The sequence below is a fragment of the Schistocerca cancellata genome, chromosome 1 (genome assembly GCF_023864275.1).
Source record: "Schistocerca cancellata isolate TAMUIC-IGC-003103 chromosome 1, iqSchCanc2.1, whole genome shotgun sequence".
Classification (NCBI taxonomy): Eukaryota; Metazoa; Arthropoda; class Insecta; order Orthoptera; family Acrididae; genus Schistocerca; species Schistocerca cancellata.
In genome coordinates this window covers 155,584,342-155,597,319 of record NC_064626.1, presented here as the reverse complement: position 1 = coordinate 155,597,319, position 12,978 = coordinate 155,584,342, and the positions used below count along the sequence as shown (strand labels likewise).

Here is a 12,978-nt window from a genome sequence, read left to right as displayed (position 1 = left end):
AAAGTGAAATCTGTAAGTCCATATACCCCATCTAAGTAAATTCACTGTTTGTGTATGAGTAAAGAAAAAGGTAGAAGCACTTAATTCTGTCACTGAGATAAACTTCCAAAATATGTCTATCACTGGAGTAAAAAACTAAAAGCACCATCTGTTGATTCTTTGATGACTACAAAACTAATGGTGTCATGTATTGGTTCTTTGCTGTACTATGTTGTCACTTAGGTAAACAGCCAAACAACTAAGTTGAGCAGACGCGTATAAAATTTAAAAAACAATTTTTTCCAGGATCTGATTTTGATTAAATTACATACAAATTTAAGACATTTCTTTAAGTATTAAGTGAAGAATTTAGGTTGTTTTCATTACACATATATATAGTAGTACCGTATCTGCTTGGGGAACTAAAGGTTTTAAGTTCTATCTTTTATTTCCTTTCAAAATGCGTAAAGTACGTATTGCACATACACGTTATTAGGCCTAATTTTTTGGGTATACAAGTTTTGATTTTTAACGTTAGTTTAACTGCATTACGTTACTATATTAATAGTATACACATATATTAGTGTTCCACATAACTTTAGTGGCTTTTGTGATCTGTAGTTACTGTTATTGCCTAGATAAATTTTGTAAAAAATATTGTAAACAACCATGAGCGAGAAGTGTTTGAGCTGCCGTAGGAAAGTCAGTTCTGGGGTTCTGTGCAGCTGTTGTGGCAGATGGTTTCATTGGGGTGAATGTAGTGGCATAGGAACTGGGGAAGTAAGTGGGTCTCTTCCATGGTATTGCAGATTATGTTCAAGGGATAGGAAAATAGTGGAACAGGACAGGAAGATTAGAGCCCTTGGGGCTGAACTGGATAGTGCTAGGCAGGAACTGATGAGGTTAAGGGGGCAGGAGGGTGAAGACTGACGAGAAGTGGTAGCAAGGAACAGGGGCCACAGAAAGAGAACAGTATCAGACAGTTTCATCATTGGCACAAACAACAGATTTGCCTTGCTATCTCAGTCAGCTAAGAAAGAGGCTCAAGTGGATGTAAGTCGACAGACTTTCACTAGGAAACCAAGTGTTGCAAAAAAAGTAGAAAGTAGGAGGAAAGTTCTGTTGTTAGGTAGTAGCCACGGAAAAGATGTGGGCCAGATTTTGCAGGAAAAATTAGGTGACAGGTACCAGATCACAAGTATTTTCAAGCCCAGTGCATATCTTAGCCAAGTGATAGAAGATGTAGGATCATCCTGCAAAGGTTTTACAAAGCGGAATCATGTTGTGGTAGTGGGTGGAGCACGAAACAGTATTGAAAGGGATCAGGGCTACAATATTTAGTGTGACCTGGTAAAAATAGCATCTGCAATGAACCATACAAATGTTGGCTTGGTTCCTGCTTTCATGCGGTATGACCGGCCCCATTTGAACACCTCTGTCAGGAGGGTCAATATGGAGCTAGATCAGCTGCTTCGGATGGCTACTTTGTCAGGCATAGGTTTGGTTCCTGTTGATGGTGGTTGGTAGGTGGGACTTCACAAGACATGGCCTGCATCTCAATAGGAAATGGAAGGGTAAACTGGCTGGGATGATAGCAAAATCTTTAAAAGGGGGGGGGGGGGGGGCACTGAAACTCTAGGGAGTACTTTTTTAGGCTAAGATCAGTATCCAATCATCCTACATTGATTGAAATTATGCTTAATGAAAAGTTCAGACAAGCAGGTACTAGTGATGTGAAGGTATCACAAGATTCTCATAACAGTACAGTGAAAAATAATGTTAATATGTCAAAAGATTCACATAAAAGAACAGTAAAAAATAATTTTAATATATTGCATCAGAAGATTAAAAAACAAAGTAGATGAGCTTCTTGTTTGTATAGAAGATTTAGAAACTGAGGGTGGAATAGATGTACTATGCCTGTCTGAACATCATATAGTCACAGGTATGGAAATGGCAAATGTAGGTGGATATAAGCTTTCAGCACATGTAAGTAGAGACACTATGGAGAGAGGAGTTGCCATATATGTTAAAATCAGTCATAGTGTGAAAAATTTGGAAACTAAAAAATTTAGGGTAGAGCAACACACAGAATCATGCGCATGTGAGCTTAAACTAAATAAAGGGACTTTTATAATTGTAGCCATGTATAGGTCCCCATTTGGATTTTTTTTTTTAAACCTTGGATTCTTTGTTGTGCTACCTGTCAGACAAAGGAAAGCAAATTATTGTTTGTGGGTATTTCAACGTAGATTTTCTGAGTCAGATAGAAATCTTGACCTTGAAGTGTTACTTAGTTCTGTCAATTTGACATCAGTTATTGATTTTCCTTCTCGGGTGGCACAGGAAAGCAACACACTGATATATAACATTTTCATAGACCAAGATGAATTCAATCAAATAAAAACTTTTCCTGTTAAGAATGTTCTGTCTGGTCACGATGCACAGCTAGCTACAGTATATGATATAGCTCCAAACAGTAATGCAAAACAGTCCTCCAAAATAGGGCGTTCCATTAACGATTTAACACTTCAGAAATTTAGGGAAAGCTTGCAACAGTTAGACTGGTCTGAGGTGTACAGGGAACATGATGCTAATTTAAAATTTAACCTATTCCATGATATCTTTGTGAGTATATTTGAAAACAGTTTCCCTAAGAAAACAGTGAAATGTAGTTGTAAGAAACCATTTAAAAAGTCATGGCTTACTAAAGGGATAAAAATATCTTGTAAACAGAAAAGGGAAATGTATCTTATAGCTAGGAGGAATAATGATCCCGAAACAATGAAACATTATAAAAACTACTGCACTATATTAAGAAAAGTTATTAAAAAGTTCAGAAGTATGTGCATTGGGTCTGAGATTAGCACATCTGATAATAAAATTAAAACAATTTGGAATATTGTGAAAAGGGAAACAGGGCAACCGAGAGCACAAGAAGACTTTATTTCTGACAAACACAATGAAAAGTTTGTTAGCAAGAAGTCAGAAGTAGAAAACACTTTTAATCATTTTTAAGTGCTGTAGAGAAAATGGGTTCCAGCTATTCATTAGAAAATGCAAGGCAGTATATGGCAGAGGCAGTACCTACGCAATTTGATAAAATTGAAATTCAACCCACCAATCCTGCTGAAATTAGGAAAATAATCAATTCACTCAAAAGTAAAAGCTCACATGGAATTGATGGCATTTCCAACAGAGTACTAAAAGCTTGTTCCCAACAAATAAGTGGGATTCTCAGCCACATATGTAGTAGCTCACCGAAACAGGGAATTTTTCCAGATAGACTGAAATATGCTATTGTTAAACCATTACATAAAAAAGGGGATAGATCTGGTGCTAACAACTACCGCCCAGTCTCACTTCTGACAGCTTTATCCAAAATTTTTGAAAAAGTAATGTCTTCAGGAGTAGCATCACATATTTGTAAAAATGAAGTACTAACAAAATGTCAATTTGGTTTTCAGAAATGCTTTTCAACAGAAAATGCTATATATGCTTTCACTGATCAAATATTGAATGCAGTAAATAACCGAACATCCCCCATTGGGATACTTTGTGATCTCTCAAAGGGTTTTGATTGTGTGAATCATGACATTCTTCTAGATAAGCTTAAGTATTGTGGTATGAGTGGGACAGTGCACAAATGGTTTAATTCATACTTAACTGGAAGAATGTAGAATGTTGAAATTAACAGTACAGATAGTCTACAAAAAACAGCAGAGTCTTCTAACTGGGGAGGTATCAAGAATGGTGCCCCACAGGCTTCAATCTTGGGACCCTTATTGTTCTTAATATATATTAACGACTTGCCACTCTATATTCATGAAGATGCAAAGTTAGTATTTTTTGCTAGTGATACAAGTATAGTAATCAGACAATTGAAGCAAGATTCAGCTGAGGAAATTGCAAAAATAATGTCGTCCAGAAAAGTATTAAGTGGTTCTCTGCAAATGGCCTCTCACTAAATTTTGAGAAAACACAGTTTATACAATTCTGTACAGTAAATGGCATAACACCATTGATAAATATAGACTATGAACGGAAGTCTCTTGCTAAGGTAGAATACTCAAAATTTCTGGGTGTGTGCATTGATGAGAAATTGAAGTGGAAGAAACACATCAATGATCTGCTGAAACGGTTAGGTTTAGCTACTTATGCTATTCGGGTTATTGCAAATTTTGGTGATAAACATATCAGTAAATTAGCCTACTATGCCTATTTTCATTCACTATTTTCATATGGCATCATATTTTGGGGCAATTCGTCATCAAGAGAGAAAGTATTCATCGTACAGAAGTGTGTAATCAGAATAATAACTGGAGTCCACCCAAGATCATTTTGCAGACATTTATTTAAGGAACTCAGGATATTCACAGTACCTTCGTAATACATATATTCACTTATGAAATTTGTCTTTAATAACCCATCTCAATTAAAAAATAACAGCAAAGTGTATAGCTGCAACACTAGAAGAAAGGTTGATATTCACTATTCTAGATTAAATCTCACTTTGGCACAGAAAGGGGTGAAGTATGCTGCCACAAAAATCCTTGGTCATTTGCCAAATAGAATTAAAAGTCTAACAGATAGCCAACCAACATTTAAAAGCAAATTAAAAGAATTTCTGAATGACAACTCCTTCTACTCAATAGAAGAATTCTTAGATATGAAGTAGTAACTCAGAAATAATTAATTTGTGTAAAGAAAACTTATGTTAAAGTGACACGCTCAACATCATTACAAAATATCGTATTCATGATCTACGGAACAAGGATTAATGTAGTGTAAAGCCTATATCCTGCCCCAAGCTATGTTTACGTTACCTTTAGAATCCCCATGAAAATTCATCTAGTAGTTTTGGAGATTAACATGTTCAAGTTGACATGATACTTTTAGACGAAATGTTAAAGTAAGATATCGTTTTTTAGATTCAATTTTAATGGAATAAAACCTGTATATTGTCCCAAGCTATGCTAAAGTTACATGTGAAAACCCTATGAAAATTCATCTAGTAATTTTGGAGATTAGCGTGTTCAGACAGACAGGTATGATGATTTTAGATAAAACTTTAAATATGATATCCTTTTTCTTCCATGATCCAAGAAATAAAGACTGTACATTGCCCCAAGCTATGCTCAAATTACCTGCGAAAACCCCATGAAAATTCCTCTAGAAGTTTTGGAGGTTAGCATGCTCATATATACGAACAGACCGATACGATGATTTCACAGCTTTATTATTACCCTTTATTGTAATTTTATTTTGCATTTATTTGTTTTGACTGAAGAAAACTCCTCGATTATGACACTGGGGTCAAGTTTACAAGCTGTGTTGCATCATGTGGGCAAGATGTTAGTCTGGTTTCACCCATGATACTGCAAACAAATAAGCATATCTTAACCCATATTTTGAAGAAACCTTTGAAATATTCATATGGGAAGTTGTGTCAGTGCACTTTATTTGCTCTTTCACATAGAACTTGAAAGCAGCTGTTACTTTAACTAGCTACTATAGCTCTGCTATATTTGGCATCAGAATACACGTCTTCCAGCATAAGACAGAGCTTTCATTTCTGGTGTTTCTTCACGGGAAATTAGTCAGATAAAATTTTTTGGTTTATCTGAGATTTATTTCTATTGCATTTATTATTCTGTTAAATACTTTAAAAACACTTTAGCTCAAAGAGTCTTGCTTTAGTCCTCAGTCGACAATAATTGGGTGCCTTCAGCCAAGTAGCATTATGTGGAATGTGGAATGTATTGCTTCAACACCTTCTCATTGACAAATGAGATCCCACAATATTGTAGCAAAGTTGCAACAAGACCTTCATTGTTGAGCATGAGATAGTTGTGTAAGTGGCAGCTGTGTGAACCAAATGGGCTGTTGCCATTGAAACCCCATTAGAGATACACATATGTTTGGTAATAGTAATTTTCTTGATGAGACTCCCTTATCAAAATGATGCCGTGACAACAGCAGGCATTTGCTGTGACGGGATGAGGCAGAGCTTCTCGTTGGAAGAAATGACAGAAACACGAGGGATAGGAAAATTCATATACTTCTCTACTTTAATTCTTAAACCACTTTTTTTTTTTTTTTAACTGGCCACGTGGTCAGGTTTTGCACCCAGTCTATGCCTGTGCTCTTGGCAGGAGCCTATCTTGCCAGGTCCCTGGTACGGCCATGTCCAGAAAATGTTTCTGTAACATTTGAGTGTAAATAAACAAAATAGGCAAGTTTTGAGACTGTGATATCTCCAATATGGCAAGTGTTGGTAAGCACAGCCTTCACAAGATTGAGAGGAAGTTGGCACACTTAAGAATTCTGGACAATGTATTCACTTTTCTGCTGACTTTTGTGAGCAGTAACAATCTCATTCAGCTCTTCTGCTGAGGACCGAATAGATTATTGGTGGTGTTTAATACTTGTGAATTTACTGCAAATCGTTTCAGAATATCTGCAAGCAAAGGGCAGTCTTTAGGGTGCCAGATATTTTGTTGTCAATCACGATGCTTATTTCATCAGAAGTCATTGTAAAGTTGCTAGCACTGGTGGAGAGAAAGGATAGATAATTACAGTATGTTAGAAATTGTAGGAGACCAAGGACAAATTCCTGTAGCACTCCACAAATGCTGTTCCCAAACACTGTTTCCTCTTCCCATTTTTGAATCTAAAACTAATTTTTGCTGCCTGATCTGTAGCTAAGATTTTAGCCAGTCACCCACTTGTCCGTTGATACTGTAGTGAGCTATGCAAAATCACAGAATACACCAATTAACAGTGTTTTCTTGTCTACATATTTCAAAACATCATTTGCTAATATAAACATGACAACAGTTGTAATCAGAGAGACTTGTCTAAATGCAGAGGATATCCACAGAGTATGGTCAATACACTGGTAGATTGTACTGTTCATAGGCATATATGGTGGCACTTTATGCCAACAAAAGACTTTACGATTATGAATAGTTTCCCAATTCAAGGGCTGGGCAGTGTGAAGTATTGTTTGAAAGCAAAAAGACAAATTTCACATTCATTAGGGTGGCATTGCAATGTGATTTAGCACTCTCCACAACTGAACACTTTGCTATTTTACCTTCTCATTTGTTAATCAAATAACCACTTGGTCATTAATGTCCTTGTCATCCATGTACAGCAATTTGAACATCACTAAGTGTTCAGTTCACCTAAGTCAATCTTTTTAACACATATAAGTATTGCAAGTTTGTCTGTAGTGCCTGGTTTTTCAAATTCAGCTATCATAGTAATGCAAACTGAGTTGCTGTTTCTTTAAAAAGTTTTCCTCCCCTAAAGTTTTATATTTTGTCTTTATTTGCTATCTGACACAATAAATAGCAAATGTTAATGTGGTTTTTCTTTCCTTGCATCCTTACTGGTACTCAGCAGTTGTGAGCCCCTGTAGCACAGCCTCACAGCTGCACATTTATGTCTTCAACAGGAAAAGTATACCTTTTCTGTGAATCTTTCAGTAGAGCATAGTGTATTAAAATTTCAGTTTCTTTCTGGAGAAAGGTTATGTGCATATGTTAGTGATTCAGATTTAGCTATAAATATGTTTACTGTGGATAATAGTAATCTCTTATGTAACATTTATGAATATGAAATAGATTGCTACTTGCCTGTCTGCATTTTGATCTGTCTTTTTCTTTTTTTTTGTTTTTTTTTTCCAGCACATCGATGAAGTTGGTTTCCGCAGCAGTTTCTTCAGCAGTGAAGTTACCAAACTTATTTCTGTAGTAATAAAAGATGTACGCATAAATAAAGATGTGTTTGGTAGTGATGTTAAAGGTGATAAAGTAAATAAAGCTCATTTTTCTAAAGGAGAGAGTGAAAGCCCCAACTTCTGCAATAAGAAGATTCCTCCGGTGATAATTACATTTGCACAGGTACAATCAGTGTACTTTGTTCCCATAATTTCATTGTACAACATTCCATATGTGTAATTATGTATATATATTTTCATAATAAAAATAAATAAAATAAAAAAAAAACTTGATAAGTAAATATTGTCAAACAGTGGAAATTCCAGGTTGAAATATCAGTATTATTATGATAAGGATAGATTACTTCTCAATGTAAAGACAACACACTGAGTTGTAGCCGGCCACAACAAAAAAGACTGTTACAAACAGAGCTTTTCGCAAAGCCACCTCCAGAACAGAAAAAGAAAAAGGAAAAAAATCCCACACTTCTACACAAGGGACTTGATGTTGGCCAGACGAAGCTGCCTGGCATGGTGTTGGTTGGCTGTAGGGGAGGGACGGGGTGGGGGGAATGGGGAGCAGAAAAGGAGAGAAGCAGAGAGGGGAAATGATGAGTGGCATTGACAGAGAGCAGAGCGCAATGAGGGGGGGGGGGGATGTGAATCAGGAGGAAGTAATAGGACAGAGGGGGTGGGCACTATTGTTGGTTTTAGGATGTGAGGGACAGTAGGTTACTCTAGGTTGAGGACAGGATGATATCTTAATATCCCCCCCCCCCCCCCCCTTCCCCGCCCCACTACAGATTGCTGTTTCCAATTGACACGACACCATTGCATTCTGGCTCCAGCAGCCAGAGAGAGTGGCCATGTATGAGTGTGGTGCACCTCCTTATATCATTTTATGTTTTTTCTCTTCCTTTCTGAAGAAACCCATGGCCAGAAGCTCTGTGTGTAACAGCCTTTTGTTGTGGTTGTCTGCAACTCAGTGTGTCATTTTTATGCTGAGTTGCAATCTATCATTTTCATAATATTGTTCATATCATAGTTAAAGTAGGGACAACAGGCAAATTGGATCAGAACTAATCAAATATTTAACATTTGAATACTGTATGTTCTTTCAAAAACATAAGAAAAAATAAACAGCCTGGAATAGGAATAGCAAAGTGATGTCGGGAGTATAGGAAGCTCTACAGAATTTCTTGCTATGACAAACACAAAACAAATAAAATCAGATAAAAAAGCAGCAAGGAATATAAAGCAGTATTTCACATGAAAGAAAACATTCAAATGACAGTTGTCACAGATTAATCTTTGCGATCAAAAAATTATGCAGTGAGGCCTGGTCTCTCTCTCCCTCTCTCTTTTCTCTCCCTCTCTCTCTCTCTCTCTCTCTCTCTCTCTCTCTCTCTGTGATGGATAGAATGACCACCAAAATTCATTGGCATTGCTTATGTTTAGTGTTGTTAGAATAACAGGTGTGAACGGCATCAGATGTTGAGTGATCACTGTGAAAGATACAGAGATGCTGTGCCTTGTGTCAGACAGCAAGCACATGACAGAGCTTCCAAGGGGCCTCATTGTGGCTCTCCATTTGGACGGCTGGTGAAATTGAACAATATCCAGATTTGTGGGGCACTGTATGTGACAGTGACCTGATACTGGACTGATTGGCAATGTCAGGACAGACATACTTGGTGTCCAGGTTCTGGCCAACCGTATTGACCACCACAAGGAATGATTGTCATATTGTGCACCAAGCACGTCATAATACCGTTACATCTGTGCCCATTATCCAAGAACCCACTGCAGATTTCTATGTCATCACGGTCCATTGGTCAGAGTCTAGCAATAGGAGGAATATGGAATTACTATCCCATGTCTGGGTTTCCATTAGGGCTACAACATAAATGACTGTGTTTGAATGGTACTGTGACCAGTAAGTATGGAGTGCTGATGAATGGCATTGCATTGTGTTCAGCAATGAATTGTGGTTCTACGCAACTCTGGATGACTGTCATCAGTAAATGTGGTGGCGACCTGAAGAATAGGTCTAATTCTTTCAACATTTTGGAGAGGGACAACAGTGTTGACTCGTGACGTCATGGTGTGAGGAGCCATTCGGTATTACTTTAGGTCAAGTCTGGTAGTGATTGAGGGAAATCAGGTGGAAAAATGGTAAGTCACAGACATCCTGCATCCTCATGCTTTACTTCTCCTAAGGCAGTATCTCTGTGCCATTTTTCGACAAGACAATGCTCACCCACACTTGATATGTATCCCTACAAACTGCTTGACATTGTGACATTGGAGTAGTCCTGTGACAGCAAGATCCTCAGATCTGTCCCCTATAGAATATCTGTGGGACAGACCCATACGTCAACTCTGTCCCTGTGACAATATCCAGAGTATCAATGACCAATTAGATATGTGGACCTGCTTGCCTCATAAAAGTACATGGTTTTATAACACCAATCCCAAATGAAGTGGTGCATGCATCAAGGCCAGAGAGGGTGCAGTGCAATACTGATAAATCAGCTGGTACCGTCAAGTTATTTGTAAACTGGACTTGATGATTTTGTACTCACTGAAACATCATCACATACCTTATCAACCTGCAAAGTCTCATCTTATTTCATTCTTCCTTTCTGGATGCTGCACCTTTTTTTGTCAAGTGTTACAAATGTTTTACATTGCAATGAATTCAGTCCATCAGCTTGTCCTTCATAAATGGTTGCACTAAACATTGGGTTTAGTATTATATCCTGTGTGTGCTCCTAATTTATCAGCAATGTTTCCCACCTCTGTGATGAGAAATGCTGACCCTGAGCATAAACATCTCTTGTGAACAATACTGCAGCTGTGATAAAAATGTTTCATTACATCCTTCCTTTCTTCCTTCTTCCCATCTTTTCTTTCAAATTGGAGCTCCTCTGATACTGGTCAATATGAAGAGTTGCAAGATTAATTTAATGTTGTCTAAATTAAGGTGTTCAGGACAGCTATGGTTGCATTCAGTAGGTTTTATTAACCAGTTTCACTGTATAGTATTATAACAGCACCATCAGAATGTCTGGAATTTACAATTTAAAATACAGTGTTTGGCTGATTACATTGCCAGCACCATGTATTAAGTTGGCTGTACAATGATACAGCCAACTTATTTGTGGTGCCGGAAATGTACTTCAGACTCTAAAATTCATATATTCTGATGATGCACTTGTAATGTAGAGTGAAACCTATCAAAAGAGTGAGTGGGTGTTGTGGCTGCTCTGCAAAACTTAATTTCAACAGTCACAGCTTCCTCTGCAGGCAAGCCTCCTTTCACTATATTAATGTTATCTGTTTATAACTGTGTTAAACTGTTGTATATGTAAATAAAAGAAGGATTTTGTGTAGATTAAGGGCACAAGTAGCTTATAAATACAGTTCTGTTACTTATGCCACTGTTCAAACAAAATAGCCAAGACAGGAGAGATAGTTGCCCACTTTCCACAAGTAGAGTTAATATTTTTTGAAGTGAAGAGTGGGTAGCATGTCAAAAGTTTCATTATCAAACAGGTAGCTAATTTTATAACATCTTTTTATTTTGTGTTGTTACCAACAGTTTTGGCCATTCAACCATTATCAAATGTCTAAAATGATACAGAAAACAAAAGTAATTATTTTTAAAAGCTTAAAGAAAGATCTACAGAGTTTACAAACAGTATTGTAGGAATGGGTATAACTGCATGAATTTCAAGTGATTGTGTTTTGATCATTATAAAGCTTTGTTAAAAATACGCTCAGCTGGAAACTTGGAGTAAGCTCGATGACTCCCCCCCCCCCCCCCACACACACACACACACACAAATGGATACACAAAGTGACTTGTATTTCCCCAGAAGATAATACCATGAATGAGATTGATCATATTCTTACAGATGAGACATACAAGAAGTATATGACACGTTACAGGGGGGCTAATGCAGACACAGACCATTAACTAGCAATCAGCAAACTACCAGGTACAGCTATATTATAAAAGAAAGAGGAAAAAGATGGCCAATAGACAGTTTGATGCTGAGAAGCTTATGGATCCTGAGTTGTGTCACCAGTATAATATCAGAGTGCGTAACAAATTTGAAGTCCTGGCATCAGACTGCAGTAATGAAGGAAATGTTAATGATCTATGGGAATGTTTAAAGAGCACTGTAAGCCTAATGCCAATAACCAGTAAGGATTGGTTCAATTATACATGTGAACATGCTGTAAAAAACCAAGAAGAGAGCAAGACAAACTCTCATGCTAGAATCGAAATTGTGCACGAGAGCAAGAAACAGTGTAGAACGTATAAAGAGAAGCAAACAGCATTCTGAGGATAGAGAAAAAAAAATTCATGACAAATATGACTAATGAAGTAGAGAGGCCAAATACAGTATTTGACAGCAGAAAAATGTGTCTGATGGTGAAACAAATGAGGACCATTCAAAGAAATGAGGCATTAGTTATTAATGATAAGGATGGAATACACTAACAGATAAGGAAAGGATTCTGGACAGATAGAGGGAACAATAATTAGGGGTTGTTTAATTCTGAACATCGCAAAAATGTCTTCCCAGAAAGAAGAATTACCTAGGGGGTGAGGTGCAGAGCCATGCATTGTACCACATTTACCCGGCCAAGACTGGCTGTGGTCAGCTGACCCATCTGGTTGCCTGCACTGCAGGTAGCCGACCTGAATTGTACCAGCAACAGAGTGCATTGGCACCAATGTGCCGTCGAGGCCCATGGGTCATTCGGGTACCTGGCTAAGCCCTAGTGTCAACAGGGCTCGATGCAACAGGGAAAGAGACAGTGCAGGGAAGGCAGGAATGGCTGGCCACACACGTGCAAAACTGCTTTCTGAATCGTCTGCATTTCTTTGAGAATCGTGAACGTTTTTGATGCTAGGAACAGTGTGTTCTTCATCCTTTACAAAGAAAAATAATGCATAATGTAAAATAATGTTTGTTACACAGAAAAGTATTGATCGTAACATGGAAGTGATTGAATTCAGCGGAAATGGTTTAATAGCCTACTGCTTTTGTAGTGCTTTACATTTCACCTGTAACCACATCAAATGTGCTGATGAAGCTTTTGGGTAGTAGGTAGGTCTAGTATGCAATATTAATGTATTTTACACTTTTCTATCAATCTACAAGTTTTCATTATGGAATTAACTGGCTCAGCCCTTCCTTGGAATTCTTTAAGGAGGATCCATCAGCTTTGTATGTGACATAATTTTGAAACAAGGA

At 37.5% G+C, this 12,978-nt stretch overlaps 1 protein-coding gene across 1 annotated transcript in view; it reads left to right on the top strand.

Annotated features, from left to right (window-relative positions):
* LOC126167427 (protein KIAA0100) overlaps positions 1 to 12,978 on the top strand; it is a 296,899-nt gene that overhangs the window by 39,124 nt on the left and 244,797 nt on the right. Inside the window, exon 3 of the mRNA XM_049920476.1 lies at positions 7,674 to 7,889. Coding sequence (XP_049776433.1) covers positions 7,674 to 7,889 — 216 coding nt within the window. The remainder of the gene's footprint in view (positions 1 to 7,673; positions 7,890 to 12,978) is intronic.